Source organism: Protomyces lactucae-debilis (assembly GCF_002105105.1).
Source record: "Protomyces lactucae-debilis strain 12-1054 chromosome Unknown BCR37scaffold_22, whole genome shotgun sequence".
Taxonomy (NCBI): Eukaryota; Fungi; Ascomycota; class Taphrinomycetes; order Taphrinales; family Protomycetaceae; genus Protomyces; species Protomyces lactucae-debilis.
In genome coordinates, this window is record NW_024468014.1 from 65,109 (window position 1) to 88,701 (window position 23,593).

The 23,593-nt window shown below is 50.8% G+C and overlaps 10 protein-coding genes across 10 annotated transcripts; 6 read left to right on the forward strand and 4 right to left on the reverse strand.

Annotated features, from left to right (window-relative positions):
• Positions 1-571: 571 nt before the first annotated feature.
• Positions 572-1,753, reverse strand: BCR37DRAFT_406101 (uncharacterized protein). Its single transcript, XM_040872099.1, has one exon. It carries the CDS (start codon positions 1,587-1,589, stop codon positions 885-887), a length of 705 nt encoding a protein of 234 aa, XP_040722699.1. The 5' UTR covers positions 1,590-1,753; the 3' UTR covers positions 572-884.
• Positions 1,754-5,086: 3,333 nt separating this feature from the next.
• Positions 5,087-6,015, reverse strand: BCR37DRAFT_395171 (uncharacterized protein; the record flags this gene model as incomplete). Its single annotated transcript, XM_040871589.1, has 2 exons — positions 5,087-5,364; positions 5,403-6,015. 2 exons carry the CDS (start codon positions 6,013-6,015, stop codon positions 5,087-5,089), a joined length of 891 nt encoding a protein of 296 aa, XP_040722700.1.
• Positions 6,016-7,541: 1,526 nt separating this feature from the next.
• On the forward strand, positions 7,542-8,796 carry BCR37DRAFT_162115 (uncharacterized protein). The gene has a single exon (XM_040866169.1). It carries the CDS (start codon positions 7,976-7,978, stop codon positions 8,678-8,680), a length of 705 nt encoding a protein of 234 aa, XP_040722701.1. The 5' UTR covers positions 7,542-7,975; the 3' UTR covers positions 8,681-8,796.
• Positions 8,797-9,048: 252 nt separating this feature from the next.
• On the forward strand, positions 9,049-11,667 carry BCR37DRAFT_403627 (Dolichyl-phosphate-mannose-protein mannosyltransferase-domain-containing protein; the record flags this gene model as incomplete). The annotated part of the gene is made up of 2 exons (XM_040872016.1): positions 9,049-11,137; positions 11,180-11,667. 2 exons carry the CDS (start codon positions 9,049-9,051, stop codon positions 11,665-11,667), a joined length of 2,577 nt encoding a protein of 858 aa, XP_040722702.1.
• Positions 11,668-11,749: 82 nt separating this feature from the next.
• BCR37DRAFT_162131 (uncharacterized protein) lies at positions 11,750-13,085 on the forward strand. Its single transcript, XM_040866170.1, has 2 exons — positions 11,750-13,010; positions 13,058-13,085. The coding sequence occupies exon 1, from the start codon at positions 11,831-11,833 to the stop codon at positions 12,668-12,670; it is 840 nt and encodes a 279-aa protein (XP_040722703.1). The 5' UTR covers positions 11,750-11,830; the 3' UTR covers positions 12,671-13,010; positions 13,058-13,085.
• A 368-nt stretch (positions 13,086-13,453) lies between these two features.
• BCR37DRAFT_389341 (uncharacterized protein) lies at positions 13,454-13,966 on the reverse strand (the record flags this gene model as incomplete). Its single annotated transcript, XM_040870721.1, has 1 exon — positions 13,454-13,966. One exon carries the CDS (start codon positions 13,964-13,966, stop codon positions 13,454-13,456), a length of 513 nt encoding a protein of 170 aa, XP_040722704.1.
• Positions 13,967-15,447: 1,481 nt separating this feature from the next.
• Positions 15,448-15,957, reverse strand: BCR37DRAFT_389342 (uncharacterized protein; the record flags this gene model as incomplete). Its single annotated transcript, XM_040870722.1, has 1 exon — positions 15,448-15,957. One exon carries the CDS (start codon positions 15,955-15,957, stop codon positions 15,448-15,450), a length of 510 nt encoding a protein of 169 aa, XP_040722705.1.
• A 962-nt stretch (positions 15,958-16,919) lies between these two features.
• On the forward strand, positions 16,920-17,967 carry BCR37DRAFT_162136 (Alpha/Beta hydrolase protein). The gene has a single exon (XM_040866171.1). The coding sequence runs from the start codon at positions 17,038-17,040 to the stop codon at positions 17,899-17,901; it is 864 nt and encodes a 287-aa protein (XP_040722706.1). The 5' UTR covers positions 16,920-17,037; the 3' UTR covers positions 17,902-17,967.
• On the forward strand, positions 17,942-18,599 carry BCR37DRAFT_383259 (uncharacterized protein). The gene has a single exon (XM_040870020.1). It carries the CDS (start codon positions 18,015-18,017, stop codon positions 18,315-18,317), a length of 303 nt encoding a protein of 100 aa, XP_040722707.1. The 5' UTR covers positions 17,942-18,014; the 3' UTR covers positions 18,318-18,599.
• A 47-nt stretch (positions 18,600-18,646) lies between these two features.
• Positions 18,647-23,484, forward strand: BCR37DRAFT_361630 (uncharacterized protein). The gene is made up of 2 exons (XM_040868231.1): positions 18,647-19,272; positions 19,314-23,484. The coding sequence occupies exons 1-2, from the start codon at positions 18,762-18,764 to the stop codon at positions 23,414-23,416; spliced, it is 4,614 nt and encodes a 1,537-aa protein (XP_040722708.1). The 5' UTR covers positions 18,647-18,761; the 3' UTR covers positions 23,417-23,484.
• Positions 23,485-23,593: the final 109 nt, after the last annotated feature.

The window sequence follows — 23,593 nt, forward strand, 5'->3', positions numbered from 1 at the left end:
TTTGCCGCATGCGGTCAAAGCGTACAGCTCCCTCCAGTTTACTTTATGGCATATAACGACCACCTACTGCATCATTGCCGGCCCTTGCGGCATTGATTATCAAATCGGTCGGGGTTCTGCCTGGTCCCCGATTGGAGCCCTCGTTCTTCTTGTGCCGGTCCCGATACGCTGTTTCTCGACCGCGTAGTCTAGCATGCCCACTTTGGGAGTGTCCCCTTCTCGCTCTCACTATGAGTGGATCTCACCATACTAGTTGAAACGGCTTGCTTCGAAGCTTTTTTCGGGGTTTTTTCGAAAAAGCATTGCGCTGGCCAGCCTGTCTGGTCTTGTGGTAGGCTTGCTACGGCAATCCTTACTACAAATACGCTGGGGAACAGCATCACTATTGAGACTAGCACTGGGAGTGACGAGATATGCTGTGTCTTTTATGACCAGCCAATTTGCCTTACGGCACTAAAGCGTTGTTCTGCGTGGAGAGCTGGAGGCACCTTGTGCGGAAGGTTCTCTGTTTTGCTTCCTTCTTATAATGGAGGACAGTAGTTGAGCTGAATACGACGTAGCTTTTTTTTAGCTAAATCCCACCACACCTGGAGGCCACTACCTCGAAACCCTGGGGACAGTGCATTTCAAGCACATTGCCATAACTCTCGTCATCTTCAACATCATCGTCATCACTTGTCAAAACGCGTTTCTGCTTGTTTGAGGATCTACGATCTGTTTCAGAAGTGTCTTTGGGATTCTCGTGCGGCACTTCCGATTGCGACATTGTCTTCGGCGTCCAGTCGTTTATTTGCATGATTGAATGGAGTACTTCGATTGGCACTCCAACCATAGTAGCAATCGATGAAAGATTGCGATAATTCATGGCAGACAAGATTGGCGGATCAGAAATTGTTGACAGGACTCCAGATGTGGTTAAGCTTGGCAGTTGCAATGGTGCCCCAGGTAGAAGACCCCAGCCACAAAGGAACAACCCAACCACGACCAGTGAAACATAGACGTACTTGAGCCACTTGTAACGCCAGAGACGACCCACTCTCAATCGAAGAGCCATTTACAATGTTGTTCATTGGACTGAGTGCGAAGGGGAAAAATGGAAGAGTTTGTTTGACGCTGCAGAATTTTGATGAGCTGCTGATATGATGCCACCGTACGAATGTCTTCCGCCGCAGCAGCAGGAAGGCCATTTGTTGCGACAGTGACTTGGGACCATGTGATTCGAAGACCTTTGTTATCTCTTTTTCATTGAGTCGCAATTGCATGCATTTGTATCGCCTTGCATCGCCTTGCATATGCTGCAATTGCAGTGTGAAATTGCAGGGGAAGATCGAATCAGATGAATTTCCGTGGACCATCTTGCCTCGAAGTTTCCACCAGTGTTGAAAAGATTCTTTAGGTAGACAGAGGTCCTCTTCCTCCTTCAATACACTTTGCAAGTCCACTACATGTCTGTACAGTCCAGGCCGCTGTCTTCTTTCACCATTTCTCCCAAACAAACAGACCAGCTGCCACGTTGTCACAGCTGCAGGGTCGCCTTTGAGTCTTGCCGCTTCCAGATGCAGGAATATATATGGCGATGTCACTTTCATGACACTGCCCACTCATGCATCGAGGTTTCCTCCATGCTGACGAATCACGCCGACATAGAGCAGCGCCAAGCCCCTTAGTAACAAGCGAATGGTACTTTGGAAAGAATGGCGGTAGACCGTGACCCCGTGTGTCACGGACTGATTTCTCCGCGACTCCATCTCCTCGGCTATGGCGCTGTTCTCGGGTTATCATGGCTGTAGTGCCATGATCTCCAGTTGACGTACTCCGCTACCTCTCCTGAGTTCCCAGTACTCCTGACACTTATCCATCCGGATGGTTCCCTCAAGCTCTCAGCGCAATCATATGGCCCGGCGTATCCACTTTCCTGATGCGGCCTCGCAAGCATCGCACTCACCCCGTCTCGTGGACCACGCTCCATCATGTTACGCTCGCAGGCGTCTCGCTCACTTCGTCTCGTGAATCACGCTCCAACATCTGCTCTCAAGCATCAATGTCTATTTCTTTCCCAAACACATCACACTCGCAAGTGTGCATGTCTATTTTTGTCCCACAAACAATCCGCGCTCGCAGCGTGGATGTCTCTCTCAACACAGGCCCGGTGTCTGCGTTGAGATGCTTTCAGGGTCTTTGCCCTCGCCCACCTCTTTCTGGTCAGTTCCTCGTTCGAGGTTGGCAAAGTATAAAAGGAGCGCTTCTCGCACCTTTGTAGCATTGTCAGCAACACCCCTTCATAGGCAATCCTATTCATTGTTCGAAGTCTCTGTTTTGTGCGGTACGTCGTGCTACTCGTGCCTGCTTGTCGTTCTCGTCATCGGTTCCCTGCTGCTTAGCCTTTACCAGATGTTTCTTGTGCCTCGACTGCTGTAGTCAAGAGACAACTGTTGAGTACATTATTGGCCGTCGTCACGTATGGCGACTTTCATATTCTTGGAACCAAGCTGAGAGATGGTCATGAAAATCCGGTTTGCTTGCGCCCTGGCAAGCGACGTGAAGCCGCGTTGAAGATGACGGGCTGCCTTCCTTAGCTCGGCAACGCTTTGCGAATGGATTCGACAGCCTGGATCTCAGTATGCTTGGAATTATCCCTTGACACGCGTCGTGGTCGTGCTGGTGCGTTGATCATGCGTGTATCGAGTACAAGCCGTTCAAATTAGTCTTGATCGTCCTCCAGAATGCGTTAGACACAGCGCAGTGTATCAGAAGAGATAGAGACGAAGTCAGATGAAGACACGGGGTCGTCGTTGGCTGTGCCTGCTGCGATGCCAGCTCGAGACTGCTGAGCTGATTTCGTGAATGACGAGGGAAAGACGCTTGATTCAAAGACATTGAGGAACACTCTAGAATGATGATCATCTCTTGCAAGAGCTGGTAGACGCACTACCAGCTTTGCTCTGCATAGTCAAGGTTGAGGCTGTTGTAATCGAGATTGGCGGATATGCGAGGCTGTAGTCGTAGGTGATAGACACAGGCACGCAGGGCAGCTGCAGATAAGACTTGATTCGAATGGGGACCAAGAGTATAGCACTCTTGCCAGCTAAGACTAAACTAAAGGTCTCGTGCATGAGCGCTGACGTGGCAGAGAGATAACAGCGGAAGCAAGTGATCAGGGGATGTACTTGAATTCCTAACATGTTGGCTGTCCATTTGCTTGGCAGATTGAACTCAACCGCGCTAGGCAGAACAGCATTGATCTGACTTTGCTAGTCAGACATACTTGAGAGACAGTATCAAAGAGGAGACTGCAGAGATGCGCGTCCAGAGTGGAGCACTGACGTGTGCAGAGACTATAAATCGTACTGTTGTCTGTAGCGAGTAGCGATATCCGCGAGAATGATGGAGAGACCATCGTGAGATTTTGCTAGGCGGGCGAAAGACTTGTGCAACACCAAGTGGATTTGCATAACCTTGGCATCGTCTGGGGCAAAGAGATGAAAAACAGACAGAGATTTGCGCTATCGTCTACAACAGACAAGGGCGAGGGCGATTGAGTGTCCTGAATGGCCCGGTCCCAGGATGGCCCCACTGGTTCCTGCCGGGCACATTTGGGGATCGCTTGGGTTCAATGGGACAATCAGCGACTTGTCGGTCGGCTTGGCCGCAATACAGACAGAGACCATCGAGCATGCGTTGTGCCTTCCGGCGTCACGTTGGGCGGGTGTTAGGCGCTGACGCGTTTCTCGTTGTAAAGTAGCGGTATCAATTTCCATCGCCTGGATCTTACAGCTCTTCCACGGCAACGCGGCCAAATGGCGCGACTCGCGCGCCACGGAGCACCCGGAGACCGGCATGATATACTTTCCAGCTCGGCCGGATGCCAAGACCACTCTCAACGAGTTGATGAAGTCCTTTGCGACTCGCAACTCGGTTGCTTGAGCCAAGCGCGACCTTGCTAAACTCAAGCAAGGCGAAAAAGAAAACGTCAGCGTGCACTTGGCGGAATTTGAGCGCATGACAGCCTATTTGGACATGACAGACCAAACCAAGTGCGAAAGGTTGTTGCAAACCCTAAACACCAAAATCACAGAAGGGTTGTTCAAACTTGATGATCTCGCCGAGGATGACTACGCTTCCTTGGCTCAACAAGCTGTCCGAGTCGAGTCGCGCAATCTCAAGCGCAAGGCAATCACAGAAGAGTTCAGAGACCATCGCGCATGCGTTGTTCCTTCCGGGCGTCAGGTTGGGCGGGTGTCAGGCGCTGACGGTTTTCGCGTTGCAGAGGAGCGGTATCAATCTCCATTGGCTGGAGACCACCGGAAGAAGGACGAGCAACAGACGATCACTGCTCGACGGGCGGGTAGATCCGATGGCGCTTTGGAGTGGGATATTTGTCCAACATCGCGAATAAAGAATTGGCGGATTCCAGGGCCTTGCGCTTGAGATTGCGTGATTCGACTCGGACAGCTTGTTGAGCCAAGGCAGCGTAGTCATCCTCGGCGAGATCATCAAGTTTGAATAACCCCTCTGTGATCTTGATGTTGAGGGTCAGCAACAATCTTTCGCATTTGGTTTGGTCTGTCATGTCCAAATAGGCTGTCAGGCGCTCATATTCCGCCAAGTGCACGCTGATGTTTCCTTTTTTCGCCTTACGTGAGATTAGCAAGGTCGCGCTTGGCTTCAGCAACCGAGTTGCGAGTCGCAAAGGACTTCATCAACTCGTTGAGAGTGGTCTTGGCATCCGGCCGAGTTGGAAAGTATATCATGCCGGTCTCCGGGTGTTCCGTGGCGCGCGAGTCGCGCCATTTGGCAGCGTTGCCGTGGAGGAGCTGTAAGATCCAGGCGATGAAACTTGATACCGCAAAAACGTAAAGAGGGTTGAATAGTGCTAAGATACTGTTTGTTCAGAGACAAAGAACTCGAGAATTTCTATGCTAGCCAATTGTCTTCTTGGTTGCAAGTGAGGCAGCGTATGCAGTAAGCTGCCAGTTGTGCTTGCTTGGGCAAGAATTGCAATCAATGTCACATGTGGAAAGAAGAGCGAATTGAATTGTGCTAAGATACTGTTTGTTGAGAGAGAAAGAACTTACAAAAATCTATGCTAGCCAATTGTCTTTGTATTTGAGACGTAACGCCAAATGCCAACGCTGACAAAGACAGCTGTCTGTGTTGCCGCAAGTCGGAACGTACAGGAAATCACCGACGAGTCGTCCACAATATGCTTGCCAGCAGTGGACACGCAAGTGTAAGTATTCATGCTCGTGCTGCTCAAGTCCGTTTCGCAAAGCTTTTCGCCTGTTCCGTTGACAGAGCATGTAATCGCAGTTGTGGGCTTGACAAGCCATGGATGCTGTGAAGTTTCATACGGGACACTAGGTGCTGATAGGTTAGTATTGCAGGAAACTCGAGACACATACTCAGCAAGAACGCAGTGAGGCTCATAGTTCTTTGACGTGAGGAACCTCCAGATCTTGGTCGTTTTGGATTAATAATGACAGCGCCCGTGTGTCTCGATCCCCTGAGACGTTTGTGCATTCCCACAACTCCATTGCCTTGCGCTTCTCCGTCTTTCCCCCGTTCCTCCGGATCTGGGTCTTCGATTTCGCCTGCGGGATCCGATACAGTCTCACATAAGACTCCACTTCCATAAGGATTGACATCAATACAAATCTCGTGATTTTCACAGTTTTGGTATTCCCAAATCATTGGTTCACCGTCACATGAGACTTGAAATCTTGTGGAGTCCCCCCCATCGGGGCGGCAGTGGATGAGACGGATGTTCTCTCCAATCTCATCGCATAGAGTTACTGTAGGAGTTCTGAGATCACCAATGGCGCGTTTCTGCAAATTCGATCTGACAGCTTGCTCGAAAGCATCCTCGTGGTGTTCGTTGGGCACGACTGTCGCTGGGTTTGAGAGATCGTTGGCCTGAATAACTGATTCCAGTACGCCGATTGGAATTCCAACCGTAGCTGCAATCGATGAAAGGTTGTCGAACTCCGTTGCATACAAGATTGGTGGATTGAACATCGTTGACAGGACTTCAGGAGTGTTCAAGCTTGGCAGTTGCAATTGTGCACCCGGTAAAACACCCCTACCACAAAAGAACAATCCAGCCATGACCAGTACAACACAGACGTATTTGTGCCACTTGCAACGCAAGAGATGATCAATTCCCAGTCGTAGAGTCATTTGCAGTTGTCGTTGTTGTACTGAGTGCGACAGGGAGCGGCAGAAGTCTTTGTTTGACGCTGCAGATTTTTGACGAAATGCTGATGTGATGCGACCATGCGTATGCCCTACGCTGCAGCAGCATGACATTTGTTGATTGAATTGCTTTGGCTTATGGCCATATGATCCATATGCCTCATTTCCTTTTGGGTCATTGAGTGGCAATTGCATGCATTGAACTCCTGTTGCAATTGCAATGTGAAATTTCAGGGGAACTTCGAATGAGAGGAAAGATTGCATAGACAATCTGGCCTCAAACTCTCTTCCAGTGTTGGAAACCGGACTTCTGAGGTGAGCAGAGGCGCTCTGCTCTTCTCTTCTTTTTTCCATGCACCTTGCAAGTCCACTGCTTGTCTGTCCGGTCCAGACCGCTGCTCCTTCTCCACCATGCCATTACAAGACAAACAGAGCAGCTGCCACGTTTTCACAGCTGCAGGGTCGCCCTTGAGTCTTTCCGCTTACAGCTTCAGGGATATATGCTAAGGTATGACTCTGATGACGCTGCATTCCTCTCCTGCGAGGTGTCCTTCACGTACAAAGAGCGCCAGTGTGGAACAGCAATTGTTACTCGAAAAGCAAACATGACAAGTGCGAATCGCAGCTGCGATGGCTTCAATCAGAAAGCAGCCTGAAAAAGTGCAAATGGCAGGAAGAGTAGGGGGACAGATCTGACAGCTTCAGGAACACGTTTCTGAGAAGGCAGCTCCCAACGAAGACTAGCAGCTGCGACACACAAGGTGAAAGACGTGCCGTGCCGCTCAATGCTTGTTAGATATCAATGAGCTTCGAGATTCTGCAGAATTCGAAGTTGGGTGCAAGAGGTGTCTCCTGATGAGCATTGACTCCTGGAGGCAGCCCAGCAGCGATGCCCTCTAGAGACTAGTACGTTTGACTGGTTGGGAATTCGATGTGAGCTCCGAATAGATCTGACACCATTGAGGTCAGCTCCGTCAGCTAGCTCCCTGACGTAGCCCCGAATCGAGTATTGAGGGTAGAGCGTAGCTTGTAGCTCGGTGGTAAGCGCACGTAAAATGCTCCCGAGCACGACTGTAGGCGAAAGCTCAACAACGACGCAACATACTATACGGAGGTTGAAGCAGCGTGCGCTTGGCACCAAGAGAATTGATCATTCTCGATTCCGCAATGCACCCATAGAGGCTAAAGTAACAAGTTACTAGCAACAACTAGTGCTTCTTCAGCGATGTCTCGCTCCCTTTGGAGCTATTCATTTTAGTGACAGCTTTTCCTAGTCGATGTGCTGCGCAGCTGTAGAGCTTTGAGCAGCGGGGTCAAACATTTACAGCTTAGTTCACGATCAACAGGCGGTTGTATGCTAGTCAGCACTTGGAGTTGGTGACAGACACGTGATTGGCGCCAGCACGCCCAGGCAGCCTGCGCTATGAGGACAACTGCTGCAACTTGCAAAGCCTTCGAGCAGCTGAGCCTGTAGCGTCTCGAGGGAGGGTATGGCTCGGCAAGATCAAAGACCCTGCTGAAGCTACTTGTGTCTGACAATCGTGCTTTATGATTACTTGATGTGATGCAGACATGTCGTGGCGAGCATACCAGCTCCTGCCATGAATGTATTCAAGCGAATGTGATGTACACAGCTATACCTTGGAGGAGCATGGGTTGTGTCCGGGCTGGGAACTGACAGTGAGGACTTGAAGACGACAGTCACTCCTTGCTTGCGGCTCCCCAACAGGACTCTTCAACGCCAACCCTTGCATACTCCCTAGCTTCTACACTTCTCAGTCTCATGGCTAGCAAACGCAAGATGTCCATTGCCAACAGCGAGCGCTTCACCATTCTGCCTCATGACGATAGCGCACGCAAGGATCAGTCTTTCCGTTTCAGGGTGAACTTGCATCCCAGCAAGGAAGAGCGTGCCATGGCTCGCAAGCGTCTCAAGCTAGCTATCCTTGGCTTCGCCGACTCCTTGTCGACAGACGCTAGTCTACAATCATCACCGGCTACTCCTGTACCATCTGCTACGCTGGAGAAGCACTCAGGAACCAACAAGAGCGTGTCTGATTGGGCAGAGTCGTGTGCTTCACTTGTCGCTGCTAGACCGTGTACAAGCACGCTTGACATTCGCACGCCTGGCAAGCATTCTGTACCTGCGCTGGAAGACACGGAGCAGTGTGTTGTCCCATCCTCACACTCAATACACACCATGACGCCGGTGCAAGATCATGCTGAAGATGTCTACGGAGCACGCTTAATCTTGGATATGCCAGACTATGCACTACCAACAGAAGTGATGACTGCTGCACAAGAGTCTATGATGACTACACTGCTGATGGAGGCACTGCCAGAAATGACGAGTGAGGAGTATATGGACATGACTGCGTGCTATGAGGAGCGATTGAAGGAGCGTCGAGAGCTTGTGCTGTCGATGTTGGATAAGCAGCTTGGTGTGTGTTCTGATGTGCTTCTCTCGAGTGTCCTGAGCAAGGTCTAGTCCTCTTTGTACGTTGTACCCCTTTAAGTAGCCTTTTGCTCTGTTTGTCCTTGTCCTAGGTTGCACTTTTCCCAGTCAGTTGAGTAACTTGAGTCGCTTCACTTTGGGCGGTGGGCAAACGCGAAATTCAACTCAAAGCACAACCTCCATCATCAACCACCATGCCGCCCAGGAAGAAGGCCACGGCAGGCGAGAACAAGACAACCGCAGACATCGTGCAGGTCCTCGAAGGCGATGTCTCTGCTCCAAGCACGCCCACCTCCAAGAAGGCCCGGGGAAAGGCCGCCGAGGCCTACACCAGCGTCACTGAACGAGTCAAAGCAGAGTTAGCTGCGGAACTCGGCGCTCAGCCCTTTGCCAATGACTTTATGGTGCTCCTTGCCATCAACATGTTCGCACTTGTTGTTCGGCTCTATCACATCCAGTATCCATCCTCGGTCGTCTTTGACGAGGTGCACTTCGGTGGCTTTGCAACAAAGTACATTAAAGGCGCCTTCTTCATGGATGTACACCCACCGCTTGCCAAGATGTTGTTTGCTCTGGATGGATGGCTCGCCGGTTTCAAGGGGGACTTTGATTTCAAGGATATCGGCATGGACTATCTCGAGCCAGGCGTACCCTATGTCGCTATGCGTATGATGCCTGCGTTGCTCGGTATCGGACTTGTCAATACGACCTTCCTCACTTTACGAGCAAGTGGCTGTTCGCCGCTCACTTCCATGATGGCGGCCTTCATGGTGACGTTTGAGAATGCGCTCTTGACGAATGCACGACTCATTCTCCTCGACTCACCGCTCATCACATTCACTGGCCTGACTGCTCTTGCCTTCCAAAAGTTTAGCTACCTCGATGAGCAGTCTGCAAAGCAATTGTCTGGTAAATGGTGGCTTTGGCTCACTCTCACAGGGCTTTTCCTCGGTGCAACGGTCTCCGTCAAGTGGGTTGGTCTCTTTACGATTGCATGGGTAGGTACCATGACACTCTTCCAACTCTTCACCAACCTCGGCAACCTTCACATCCCACTTCCCAAATTTGGCAAGACTTTTGCAGCGCGTGTGTTGTGCTTGATTGTATTGCCGATTCTCTTCTACATGGCCATGTTTGCCATTCACTTCAAATGCCTCGTCAATCCCGGTGAAGGCGATGGCTTCATGTCTTCCGAATTCCAATCGACCTTGAATGGCAAAGCCAAAGATCCCACCATGGCACCCGTCTTTCTCGGCAGTAGAGTCACCATCAAGCACTGGAACACACAAGGTGGTTACCTCCACTCACATGCGCACAACTATCCAGCTGGCTCGAAACAACAACAAATCACTCTCTACCCACACCGTGACGCCAATAATGACTGGACTCTCCTCAATGAGACATCCGTTGTGGATCCCTTGGTGGGAGAACCCATCCGTGTGCAGGATGGTATGATTCTCAAACTCTGGCATCCTGTCACCAAGAAACGCCTTCACTCGCATGATGTCAAGCCCATCGTCACCGAAGTCGATTGGCAAAATGAAGTCTCCGCATATGGATTTGACGGATTTGACGGTGATGCGAATGATTACTTCAAACTCGAAATTGTCCCTGAGTACACGGAAGCCGGTGAAGCGCGTGTCAATTTGACAGCCATTCGATCGCGTTTCCGATTGATTCACGTCATGACGGGTGGTGCACTGTTTTCGCATAAAGTCAAGTTACCTGCATGGGGATTTGAGCAGCAAGAAGTCACATGCAACAAGCAAGGCACAATCCCGAACAGTATTTGGTACATTGAAACCAATGAGCATGAGAATGCACCTGCAGACGCACCCATTTTGACCTACAAGAATCCTGGCTTCTTTGGTAAATTCTGGGAACTCAACAAGGTCATGTGGACCACCAATGCTGGCTTGGTTGAGTCGCATAATTGGGATTCAAGGCCGACTGCTTGGCCTGTTTTGTCGAGGGGTATCAATTTCTGGGGCAAAGACATGCATCATGTCTACCTCATTGGCAATGCATTCGTGTGGGCACTCGCTACCGGTGGTATTCTCGCATACTTTGCATTCAAGGCATTGCTTGTCTTGCGTTGGCAGCGTGGATACAAGGACTACACCACAGTTCGTGACCTCTTTGGCTATGATTTGCGTACTGCCACATTTGTCCTTGGTTGGGCCTTCCACTACCTCCCCTTCTTCCTCATGGAACGACAACTCTTCCTTCATCACTACTTCCCAGCCCTCTACTTCTCCATCCTTGCCTTTGCGCAACTCTTTGATTTCGGTGCAAAACGCGTCACTGCGAATCTCGTCTTGCCTGTTTCGCTCGGCATTATCGTTGCTAGTGTTGCTGTATTCTACAATTTCGCACCGTTGGCATATGGCTTACAATGGACAAAATCAGAATGTGAAGCAGCACAATGGCGATCTACATGGGACTTTGATTGTGGAACATACCCAGAGACGTATGAAGCGTACTACAACGGTACCTCTATTGATGATATTGCAAAATCAATGTCCTTGGAAGGAGCACAGCAGACGAGTGTTGCTGCTGCGAAAGTGAGTCCTGCTCCTGCTGCAGCTGCACCAGTTGAGAATGTTGTGCCTGTAGAAGAAGTTCCTGTGGATACGCACATTGCTGAACCTGAAGCAGATCCTGTGCCATCACCAAAAGCAGAACGACCACAGCCGCCGAGCATGATTAATGGTCAAAGCGTCTCTTACTCGACCTCACAACAAACCATTTATCAGGATGAGCAAGGCAATATCTTGGATCCTGAAGCTGTCAAGAAGATGCAGAATGTGCAGTTTGTGACACGGTATGATACGATTATGGGTGATCAACCATTACCAGCCAGTGTCTCTGCTGCAGCTGCAAAGCTAGCCATTGAAAAAGTACAAGGTGAATTGGCACAGCGAGAGGCGAATACAAAAGTGGAGCCCGGAGAGGAAGATCCTGTGGGTGGTGAGGATTCTGGCAGACGTGCTCCTGCTGCTGCAAAGGTAGAGTTGTAGTCAGACCAGGGATGGATGGTCTTGTATGTAGGGTTTAGAGTCTTCGCGGATTACTTAAGCGCCAAATTGCCGAACAACTCCACAAAGACCATCAACCGCAACGCCTTCTGCTGAATACCGCTTATCTCTGCTTCATCTCTGCTGCACTCCGTTTTGCTCTGCAATGTATCGGACACAAGCTTTCTATCGCTTCTGCGCTCAAGCGCGATCGGCGCACTCCTATACTCGCATTAACACTGCAGCTTCCCCGCGCTTCGTACCACGCGCTACCTCTGCCTTGGGCCCTTGTATAATACAAAGCCAACCTGCTCATCAGCTTGCTCGCCGTTGTCTCTTCACCTCTTCAGTTTGGGTGACACTTCTCAATACCTCTCATCAGCGCGCGGCGCAGCATGCCGCTCAAGTCGGCGTCAGAGCACGCGCTGCCTTTACATCCATTCAAGCGCGCTTGACTCATCTTGTTCATTCTCAGAACTCATCAACTCTGTTGCGGTCGCGTATGCCGGCGCGTGCAAGCCACCGGATCATGTGGATGAGACAGGTCGGGTATGGCAGTCGTGTTGCGAGTGCTAGCTACGTTGAGCATTCACCAAGACCTTCTCTGCGCCTACAGAAAAGCTCATTCTTGGTGAACGACTTTGACAGTCGAGCAACGTTACTAAAATGGCGGATTCGAACAATGATTGCTGATGAGTCGACATGGCGCCCAGACCGGCTGACTATCTCCATATCATCCCGGACAGAACGCATCACACAGCGATCTTGGCTGAACGTACCTGTCGATGTGGCCGTTTTGCTTGATCGATTCGACGGCTGGCTTTTGCAGCAATTTGCTCAATGGATCTTACGACTGTTTGGGTGGCAAATGACACTGCTGGAGCGTGTTCAGCACTTGCTAGCTAGACCTGCTGTATCACTTGTGGCAGTTCATGATACAGACATGGATATTGCTCGAGCTGCAGCAATGGCGAGACTGGTCGCCTGTGCTCGGCCTGTACAGTGAAGCGTTGACGCTTGAGTTGCTTTGTACAAGTGCAAGAAATGTTGGATAAGCTGACAAGGACCAGCCGGGTTTGAAAATGTCGATCCAACCTGTACCGAGGGGAAGTACGAGGCAACAATAATGGAGCTGGAAACAGATGAACTGTCGTTCAAGAATTGTTCACTTGTTGGCAATCAATTGCAGTCCCCCGACAAAGAGGCCATTGGTAGAGCACCAAATCCACATGGAGGTCAATAGCCAACTGCGCGATGCTATATGGCCGTAAGCCGGACTCATTGCACCCGCCCGTACTCGAAGACACAAAGTCGACCCGATTCTTTCGTCAACTCTCGGACAAACAGTATACTGCAGCCCGAAGTCAAGAATCTTACTGAGCTGATCTGCGAGCTTTGAATAGGCAGTGGCCCTGTAGGCTTGGATATGTTTTGCAACATCTTGTTGGACGGAACATGCAAGCCATTAGGAACACACGTGAGTGCGTCAGTCAGTGACGATCGACTGCCTGAGCCAGCCTGAGCTTCCTTCAAAAAGCTATGGATATGTCTGGCTGCTGTCAATCTCTCAGCAATGCGCGCTCTCAATGAGAGTACAAGTACGGCTCGATGCTGACTCACTAGCTGGGCTTCAGAAGGTTTGCCATGGCATCTCACGACGGAGAGGAGCATTATTCTGCGTCTTAACGAATGGCGATGTTCCCTTCATAGACTAGGTATAGTTCTTCATGGCAAGGAAAGCTGAGATTCTAACTTGCCATAGTTCAGGTCAAAGAGATAATTTCTAATTCTAGTTCTGAACTGGGGCATTCTCACATGGTGTGAAGGATGTATCCTGTAACGACGCATGTGGTGCGTCAGTTGCCGTAATGGCGCAAATTGCACCGTCCTTCTTGATGTCCCCGACGAGCGTTTTGGGTCCATCTGTGTTCTTCCAGCCCCAAAGACTGACTTGGCAATAGATATGCTTAGGCCTAGTAGGATCACTGCGGAGGAAATCGTGTTGTTGAGAAGACTGGCACGGAACTGTCGAGTTTGAAACCACAAACACACCTTTTCCGTAAGTCTGACAACTCTGAGGTATATTCTCGTCCTCCGCAGGGTGGGCTTCAGTGCCGTCCTTGAACGAAGCAGCCATGTCTTTTGCTTTGACATAAATAGAACCTGGCCCGCCATTGCATTGGATCTCCTGGCGCTTCAATGGGAACTGGATCAGCGTCTGCGGCCTTGTGTCAGATCCCATAGGCTGGGCGACGATGACGGTGCTGAAAGCCAGGGCAGTCAAAAGAGATTGGGAGAGCATCCTTTGATGGTGTGTCGAATCTTACGTTTGGAAGTGCCAGACGGAACCCTTTATAGACACGCTCGCACGGAAGCGCAGTCACCCGACAAAGAGGCTTTGACATCTAGCCTCGTGGATATCGTATTGATGCTCTGTTGGGTCAATGTTGTAGTTGCCTCGCATCGTGTTGACGGCCCGTCGGGCAAATGTCAGGCAAACACAACAAATCGCGCAAGATGCCGATTGCCGATTGGTTGTCGTTCGGCTGGTCCATGGTGTAGCTCGCCGAATGGCAGTCGAAGCTGATGATGCTATTGATAGCAAATGTCTCCTGGACAAATAAGAGGTCGCGGTCTAGACGTTTGTTGGGCTGGTTCGCGAACCAGAGATGTTTGTTTGTTCTAGTGGTCCAGGTGCGGAAGACATCGCCGTAGCATCTTGGCGTATGGAACACGCACGAGGAGAGAGCTCAGCGCGAAGGTTTGTAATTCCAGCGCTGATATTGATGAGGCCACTGTACGTGAAGCTGTCGATGCTTCGTTATGAAGAGAGATAGCAACATAGAGCTTCTGAAGACGGAACAAGTGGCTGTGCCGCTGAGTTCCTATATAGGCCATAGAGTCCTGGGAGAAGCAGGTATGTAGGACAACGAAACAAAGAAAAAGAAAGCAACATGTTGCCAACCTCAGACATGACTAGTAGCAGGCACAGAAGAGCGCATGCAGCTTGTCATGCATCTAATGCCAGAGCCTTTGAAAGCCCAGACCTAAGAAAAGGAGGGTTTGCTGCATAATCTACAGTGTCGTAGGTAGCAGCTATACGTTGGACGTCGTCGGTGGATATCAAATTTCGAGTTGACGAGCTGAATCGACGTCCGTGGCAACACCAACTTCAATTTTAACAAGTCGCCAGGCTTTCTCTGCACCTACAGAAGGGTTGACCCCTGACAGTGATTTGAACAGTCAGGCAATCTTGCTGTGACGGCAGATTCGTGCAGGGATCGGTAGAACCAACATAGCTCCACACTGGCTGACTGCCTCCATCTCGTGCCGGATAGACTGCATCCCTCATGTACAGCGATCTTGGCTGTATGCACCTTTCGACGTGACTGTCTTGATTGTTCGAGCAGATGGCTAGCTTTTGCAGAAATCTGCGCAATGGGTCTTACGACTGTTTGGTGGCAAATAACACTGCTAGAGCGAGTTCAGCACTTGCTTGATAGACCTGCTGGATCAGTTGTGGCAATTCATGATACAGACACGGATATCGCTACTGTCATCATCTCAGCAATACGCGCTCTCAACTAGAGTACAAGTACGGCTCGATGCTGACTGGACAGCTAAGCTTCATAAAGTTTGCCAGGACATCGCACTACTGTCAGCAACACTATTCTGCGGCTTAACGAATGGCGATGTTCCCATTATAGACTTGGTATAGTTCATTATGGCTAGGAAAGCTGATTGCAACTTGCAATAGTCCAATTCAGAACGTAATATCTAATTCTAGTTCTGGTGATCAACTGTCTCACACGGAGTGTTGACTGGTCCACGGATCTGTGGTGCGTCAGTTGTCGTAATGGCGCAAATGGCCCTCGCCTTGATGTCCTTGATGAGCGTTTCGTGTCCATCTGACTTCTTCCAGCCCCAAAGACTGACATGGCAATAGTCATTCCCAGGCGTAGTAACATCATCCTGATAGTAATCACCTTGTTGGCTAGATTGGCACGGAACTGTTTTGGTGACCACAACTAAATCAAGCCCGGATCGCAAACAAGTCTGAGGGATTGCCCCGTACTTCTTCTGAGAGTAAGGGAAGACTACGTCGTCATCCTTGAACCAGATCGCCATGTCATTTGCTTTGACAGAGATGTAACCCTCCTGGTTCTTGCATTCGACCAACTGGGTCTTCGAAGGGAAGTGAATGGAATTCTGCGTTTTCATTTCAGATTCCGTAGGCTGGGCGACGATGAGTGTGCTGAAGGCCAAGGAAGTCAAGAGAGATTGGGAGAGCATCTTCTGATGGTGTGTTGGTTCTTACGTTTGGAAGTGCCGGGATGGTCCCTTTATAGACACGTTCGCACGGAAGCACAGTCACCCAACAAAGAGGCTCTGGCATCTAGCCTCGTGCATGTCGTATGAATGCTCATTTGGGCAAATGTTGTAGGTGCCTCACCTTGTGTTGATGCTCCGTCGCGCTCACTTCACTTGAATACAACAATCGCTCCGATTGCCGATTAGTGGTCGTTTTGCAGGCCAACGCTGAGCATGTAGCCTCGTGGTCGTCGTTTCCATTCCCATTCGGGAGTTTGCTGTACTTTCCTGACATGAATCTGGTCGTGTGTAGCATAGAATCCTCATGAACATCGTGTTCGACGTGCTGGTCGCAACTTGACGCGCTGTCAAGCTTAAGCAAATGCCTGGCAAACACAACACCGAAATTCGCAATGCCGATTGGTACGTCGTTCTCCTCGTTCACGCTCACATGGCCTGCTTCAAGGCTGTTTGCGGATGGTCGACTCCTGTGCATGCAGTACCCTGCGGTCTAGACCAAAGCTAATGCTGGTCTCAGTGGTCTGACAGTGCCAGCCTGCGAAATTTTGTTTGCACTGGCCTAGGTGTGGGACACTTTTCGTCGTATCTCGACAAGTGATCCATGCATGCTTAGAGGACCCATAGTCACTTGAATGTTCAGACCTGTACGCTTCTCAACAAACCTGATATCTAGCGTGAGATGAGGCGGTCGATAGACAAAGCCCAGTACATTAGAATGTTTACGGGACGTGGAGCTCTCGATGATATATTGAGAGAAAGAACAGCGTCAGCGTTCAACTGTATGCAGCTTCAAGCAAGACAAGCCTGGCTTTCCTTCCACGCGCTATAGCCAGCTTATAGGAGACTCTAGTAATGTCAAAGAGTGGTAGTGCGAGACTGCTCGTCAAGGTGGACAACGTGATTGTGCGGCCCCACTTTCCCGGGGAGAAGCGAAGCATCTATACAATCACCCCGCTAGCCTGCGGACATTCTTGGACCGATAGACCTAAATAGTCTACTTGAACGCCCTCGTACAGTCTCTCGAAAGACAACTCATCAGACATGGCTTCCTACCCTGTTCAGCTGTGCGAGCTAGACAATGGCGTCAAACTAGCGTATCGCCTCGCACGACCTCTCGATCAAAGCAAAGAGACCATTGTCTTGTTTCATTCCTTCTTGATGGACTCGCGTCTCTATCTTCCTCAGTTTGAGGATGATTCGTTTGCGGCATTCAATCTGGTTGCTGTTGATGAGCACGGACACGGCTATACGGAAGGGCCCGAGGACTTTACCTTCTGGGACTCGGCTCGCGATGGCCTTGCATTGATGAAGGAACTTGGTGTACCGCGCTTCTATATCCTCGGAACGAGCCAAGGCGGCTTCATTGCCATGCGCATGGCTCTCCTCGCCTCAGAATCGACCGACCCGGCCGCTCAAACCGCCGTCAAAGGTCTCATCCTGCTCGGTACGAATGCCGCCTCTGAAAGCGACGAAAACAAGCAACTCTTCAAGCAAGTCCGTGACTTTTGGTGCTCAACCGATATTCCAACAGAAGACGCCATGCGTACCAAGACGGGCAGTTTCGGCGGGCCAGAAGTGGTCGGTGAAGAGACGTACCGGCAGATCTGTGAGAATTGGCGACGTCGACATTCAGGTTCTCGGGGATACGACCCTGCTATGCGATGTTTGTCCGGTCGTGACTCCATCGTCGATCGACTTGGAGAAATCAAGGTGCCTGTCTTGGTGATGCATGGTACGGCTGATACGATCTACAGTGTTGCTGGTGCGCAACAATGGGCCAAGAAGCTTCCTAATGTGTGGTCCTTCAAAGTTGTAGATGGAGGCTTCCATTACTTGAGCTTTACTTCACCTGGTACCGAAGCCTGCGCAGAATACATTCCACTGTTCATCAAGTCGACACTCTAGAATGGTCTCTGGCATTTCAGGGACTCTCAGGGGCTGGAAGGATTTTGACCTCTTGTTTGCTGGGCTGAAGCTCGATTCTTATCAGAAGCTTAAGCAGCAGCTTTTCTCTAGTCATGTACAATCTACATTCACTAAGTACTTACCTCAACATGCTTCTGCACCTTATCTTCGCTTGCCTTCTCCACTGTGCGTATCCCAACAATATACACTTCAGAAGCACAGGCTCTTTTCAATGCGCGCACAATGTCGTTATCAACGCAAAGGGACTGGCGTCTATGATTCGCTCCTTTGGAATGATGGCCAACCCATGGATCACAATACCTTTTGAGCACAAGAGTTGGCACACACCAGCGAAGGGGTACCCCGAGTGCAAGCATTCAGATTACCTGGTGAGTCGTAGTAAGCCACGTGGATGATGATGGAAGCTGACGACAGATGAACTTTGAAATCGTTCCACCGGGCCTTGGAGAGACTGCTGTACGTCAAATGCACATCTTGGGGTACAGGACCCCGTCTGGCGATGTTACATTTTGTGGGTTGAGGATGCAGACGGATCATATGAGAGGCCCATACACGGAGTGTACGTGGTCGCCACTTACACGCAACAATGGCTTTGGTGATTTGAAGTGAAGGCCCCTCCCGCACACAAATACATCGTAGAGATAGCTGCAGTATTGACACTGTATTGTTGATTTGGGCGACGAATGTTTGTGCCATCTGATTGCGTCCTCTCAACAACAACGACCAACAGCGAGCCACAAGCAGCAACGACAGCAAGCACGCCCACAGGCACACGGCCCAGGCAGAGATATGCCTCTATAAGCATCTATATACACTAAGCAACTTCCCTTCTTTGTCTCATGGCATCTCTATTCAAGTCCAAGAAGAAGGGCCAAACAGCAGGCGGCAGCGCACAAACCCCGTCGCCCGTGGGCTCCATGGACCGCCTGCAAGGCAACTACAACGCAGCAGCGAACCATTCGCCGCTCGCCAATACGAGTGAACCAAGACGCGAGCGGTTGCAAAGTGGTAGCGGACACCTACCGAAACCCTTTGGCAGTAGCGCGCTCGTCAATGGTCAAAGCAACAATGCAGGGACTGCCAACGCGACACAAACACCGCAATATCCATGGTCGTCTCGTAAATTGAGTAATCTCAACCCTTTCCCACGTTATGGACACGCGACCAATGCGCTGGCAGGCAAGGAAGGTGGTATTTACATTTTCGGCGGTCTTGTCAAGGAGCATGCCAAGGCTGACTTGTGGATCATTGAGACGGCTGGGTTGCAGGCGTCACAGGTCGCAACAACAGGAGATAGACCCTCACCGCGGGTCGGCCATGCTGCGCTGCTAGTTGGCAATGCATTCATCGGTAAGTGTTCAACTAGCGTGCAAATCGATACTAATTTCCAGTCTTTGGAGGCGATACGAAGCAGAATGGAGATAACGCCGGTGGTGACAACGATGAAAACCTATATCTGCTCAACACATCCACTAAGCTTTGGTCTGTCGCCAATGTCACGGGTGCGCGGCCGTCTGGGCGCTATGGGCATACACTCAACATGCTAGGTCCCAAAGTGCTCGTCTTCGGTGGGCAAGTAGACGGATTTTTCTTTAACGACCTTGTCGCATTTGATCTCAACACCCTCAACCATGCGAATCCGCGTTGGGAACTCATCACACCCGTCGAAGGCAGCGAACCGCCGTCCAGCAGAACCAATCACATTGCCGTCACGCACCTCGATAAACTTTATGTCTTTGGTGGTACCAATGGCGTGGAATGGTATAACGACATTTGGCGCTTCGATCCACTCACGCGCATCTGGACACTGTTGAAATGCTCTGGCTTTGTACCGCAACCGCGTGAGGGTCATGCTGCTTCTCTTGTTGGCGATGTTATTTACGTTTTTGGTGGCCGCGACATGGAAGGTAACGATCTCGGCGATCTAGCAGCTTTCAAAATCTCTACAAGCCGCTGGTTTACATTCCAAAATATGGGAGCCGGTCCAAGTCCTCGTTCAGGGCATGCTTTATCAACAGTCGACAAGCGTATCTTTGTTGTGGGTGGCGAAGGTGCCAGTGTGCGTGGTGATGAGCAAATGGCGTATATCCTCGACACCACGAAGATTCGCTATCCGGCAGACCCCAAAGCGCCCGCGCCTGATTCGCAGCTGCAAACGAGTTCGAATGGAGCGCCAGATTCACAGTATAGTGAGCCGCCTGCACAGTATCCACGAAGTGAAGCACCAGCGTATCCGCGCAGTGACAAAGAATCATCAAGCAATACGATTCGTTCCGTCTCTGGACAAAGTATCACCTCAACAAGTCGCTTGCCCTCCATTGGTGCGCCCCAGAATGCCTCATCGGGTATTGCTAGACCGTCGACGAGAGATATGCCTCAGTTGCAATCAACGCGGCGTCGTGTTTCAAACGTACCATCACCCAATGCCAATCTGCTGCAATCAAGTGTCATGCGGCCAAGTACGGCGAACACTGCGCGGAACGTCTCACAACCGAACCCGAGCGGCTTTAGGCAAGCGTCACATGGCTCTATGCGGGCCTACTACGGCAATGGCTCACAACTGCTTGATGAGAATCGTCAGCCGGTGAAACGGTCAGGCAGCTTGGACAGCTTGATGGATCACACAGACAAACGATCTTCCAATACACCTACGAGGTTGTTGAGTGAGCGACAGGTGGGCAATCAACAAGAGACTTTGCTACCACGGCAATTGACTAAGATGTCATCCATGGATTCCATCAAGCAAGATCGAAACATGGCACCACTGCAACCGCCGCCGCGTCTCACTGTGGATACGCGCGCAAGACAGCTTGTCACACCTCTTGACATGAATGAAAATGTCGTTCGTCCGCACAGAGAAGCCATCAAGGATAGTCCAGAAACTGTGCTTGCACCACCTCTGCGGCACAAAGCGTCTCTAGACCAACTAGACAGCCTCAATGGTGCACCACTCGCGTCTGCAACTTCAGCAGTCTCCACCATGGAGTTGCGTTCAAAAATTGCATGGCTGCAAGCAGAACTTGGTCTGGCTCGTCGACAAGGTTATGTTCCCAGAGAAGATGCTGAGCAAATTTCAGAAAGTCAGCCAGAACCCTCTCCAGAGCTACTCGCCGTGTATTCGCAAATATCAAATGTTAAGGAAGAGCTCGAAGCTGCCAAATCCGCAGTTCAAAGTCAAGTGGCGCAGCTTCAAAGTGAACGCGACGTTGCACTACGAGAAGCTGCGTTTGAACGAGCGCGCAATGTAGCGCTTCTACATGGCAATACGGACATGTTGTCGTCTCTTGAGCATACGCGCTGCAATGATCTGGAGGAACGTCTTGGCCAGGCTGTGTGGCAACATACTCAAGTTCAGCGTGAAATCGATGGCCTAAGACGAGAACTGGCCGCGAAGGAAGTTGCTCATGAAGAGCACAGCGCGACCCTCGCTTCTCATGCTGAAGCGTTGACGGGCTATGAGAGTCGATATGCTGAATTATTGGAGCAGCACGAATCATTACAGCAAACGCATACAGGTCTCTTGACAGACCTTGAACAACATCGGCATCGTGCCGTCACTGCCGAATCCACCTTGTCGCAGCGGTCCGTGGATGCAGACAAGTTGCGAGATTTGGAGCAGCGGCATACACAACACCTAGCAGTCGTTGAGCAGACGCAACTTGCAGTCGAGCGTGCTACGATGCAAGCGAAAGCGGCCGAAGAAGCACTCGAGAAGGAGAGAGCGGATGCACTTGATTTGCGACAACAGCTGGCAGTCATGCAAGGCGAGCTTGCCAAAGTCAAGGCGGAGGCAGAGGCGCATGTCACGCACAAGGAAACATTACAGCGAGACTTGGCTGCTGCGCGTGAAGATTCTGAAGTGACACGCAAGAGTCTTGCATCTGGCTTGACGGATCTTGTAACACGAGCACGCAACTTTGGACCGCATGATGATCCAACGCTTTTCAAGAGTCAAGTGGAGAATATGTCGCGTGATCTTGACGCGACGCGTGCGTTGCACGAGACTGCACGACAACAATCGGAATCGCATGTTGCAGACTTGACTCGTGCAAGGGACCAAATTGCAAAACTCGAACGTGAGTCGCGGGAAAATCAGAGACTTCGACTTGCTGCACAACGACAGCTTGCTCAATTACAGCGCGAGACTTCGGCCCTCGAAGCCAAGCATACTGCTGCTGAGAATCAAGTCAAGGAGAAGCACACACAGCTAGAGGAAACACAAATGCGATTGATGACTTTGCAGCAGCTGATACAAGAAAAGGCGACAAACTCGGAGGAATCTATCGTTCGACAAAACTCAACGGAAAAGCGGCGTTCACGTATGCTGACTTCACCGTCTTCGTTGCGTGGGTCTGGCGGTTCTGCAACGCCAGATACATCGCGCTTGCGCGAGGTGGAACAGCGTCTGGCAGAGGCCGTGTCACTACAAAAGGAGATGCAGCAATCTCATGACAAGGCTGTTGCGGAGTCCAAAGTATTGGCACAAAGGCATACTGAGTCCGTTGCGCGACAGCAAGAGGCTGAAGCACGAAGTATTCGTTTGGAGCAGGAGCTTGCAAGATCCGGCTCTGCTGCTGGGTCACAAGTTGATGATGCTTCTACCGAATTACGAGGTCCTTCTACTTCAGCGAATGAGCTGAGTGCCGTTGCACGGCGTGCATCCGTGCGTCAATCGTCTCTACCAAAAGAAGTAACACTAGCGCAAGCACGCGCACAAGAAGCCGAAAGGCAGCTTGCAGAGTCGACGCAAAATTATAAGGATCGTTTGAGTCAACTTGAGGCTGATTATCAATCTGCCGTGCATTATGTCAAGGGAACTGAAAAGATGCTGCGACGAATGAAGGAGGAGCTTGGCAAGTACAAGTCTGCAAATGCGCGTCTGCAGGCGCAGCTTGATGAGAAATCGACGAATGGCGGCGCAGAGCATGGAGAGCGTGGGCTAGGTGGTGCTGATGCTGCGCCGGGAGTTGCGGAACTTGAAGCTCAGCTCAAGAGCATTACTCATGAGCGTATTTTGATGAGCACAGAGCTGGAACAGTCAAAAGCTGCCTTTGAAACGCAACTATCATCGCACCGATCCAAGATTCAGGACCTGGAAGCTCAATTGACCAAGCACCGAGACTCGGCAAGCGATCCAAGGTTGGTCAAGCAGATGGAGCAAGAGTTGGAAGACACCAAGCTTGCCAATCAGAAGCTGGATTTCGAGAACCGTGACCTGGAGCGTCGAATGAAGGAGGCTGAGAAGAAAGTATCGCTGCTGCTGGATCAATTTGAGCAAAAAGTGGACACATACAGGCGCAGCATTATTGTTACGTCGCCTGCTTCTCCTGAGCATGAAGATTCGCCGGCTCTGGACAGCAAGGCGAGGACCTCGTCAGCGCTGGATTTGCTGGCAAATGAGTTGGACCAGCTTCGGTCGCATTGGCAGCAGCAACAGGCTGTGCGAAGTGCAGCGACTGTTGCCGATGAAAAGGAGCATGGGCATCCTAAATAACCTTCTGCCGTGTAGACTATTGTGTAGTACCTGGTGTTTGCAGCTGGACACTGTAGTGTCGATTCCTGTCCTGCTGTCCCATCTCGTCGCGTTTCTCGAGACGACGACCTCCAGTAACGGTACCATGGCATAGTGACCAAGTATCCTCGCACAGGCTCTGCTGGACTCGAGGTAACG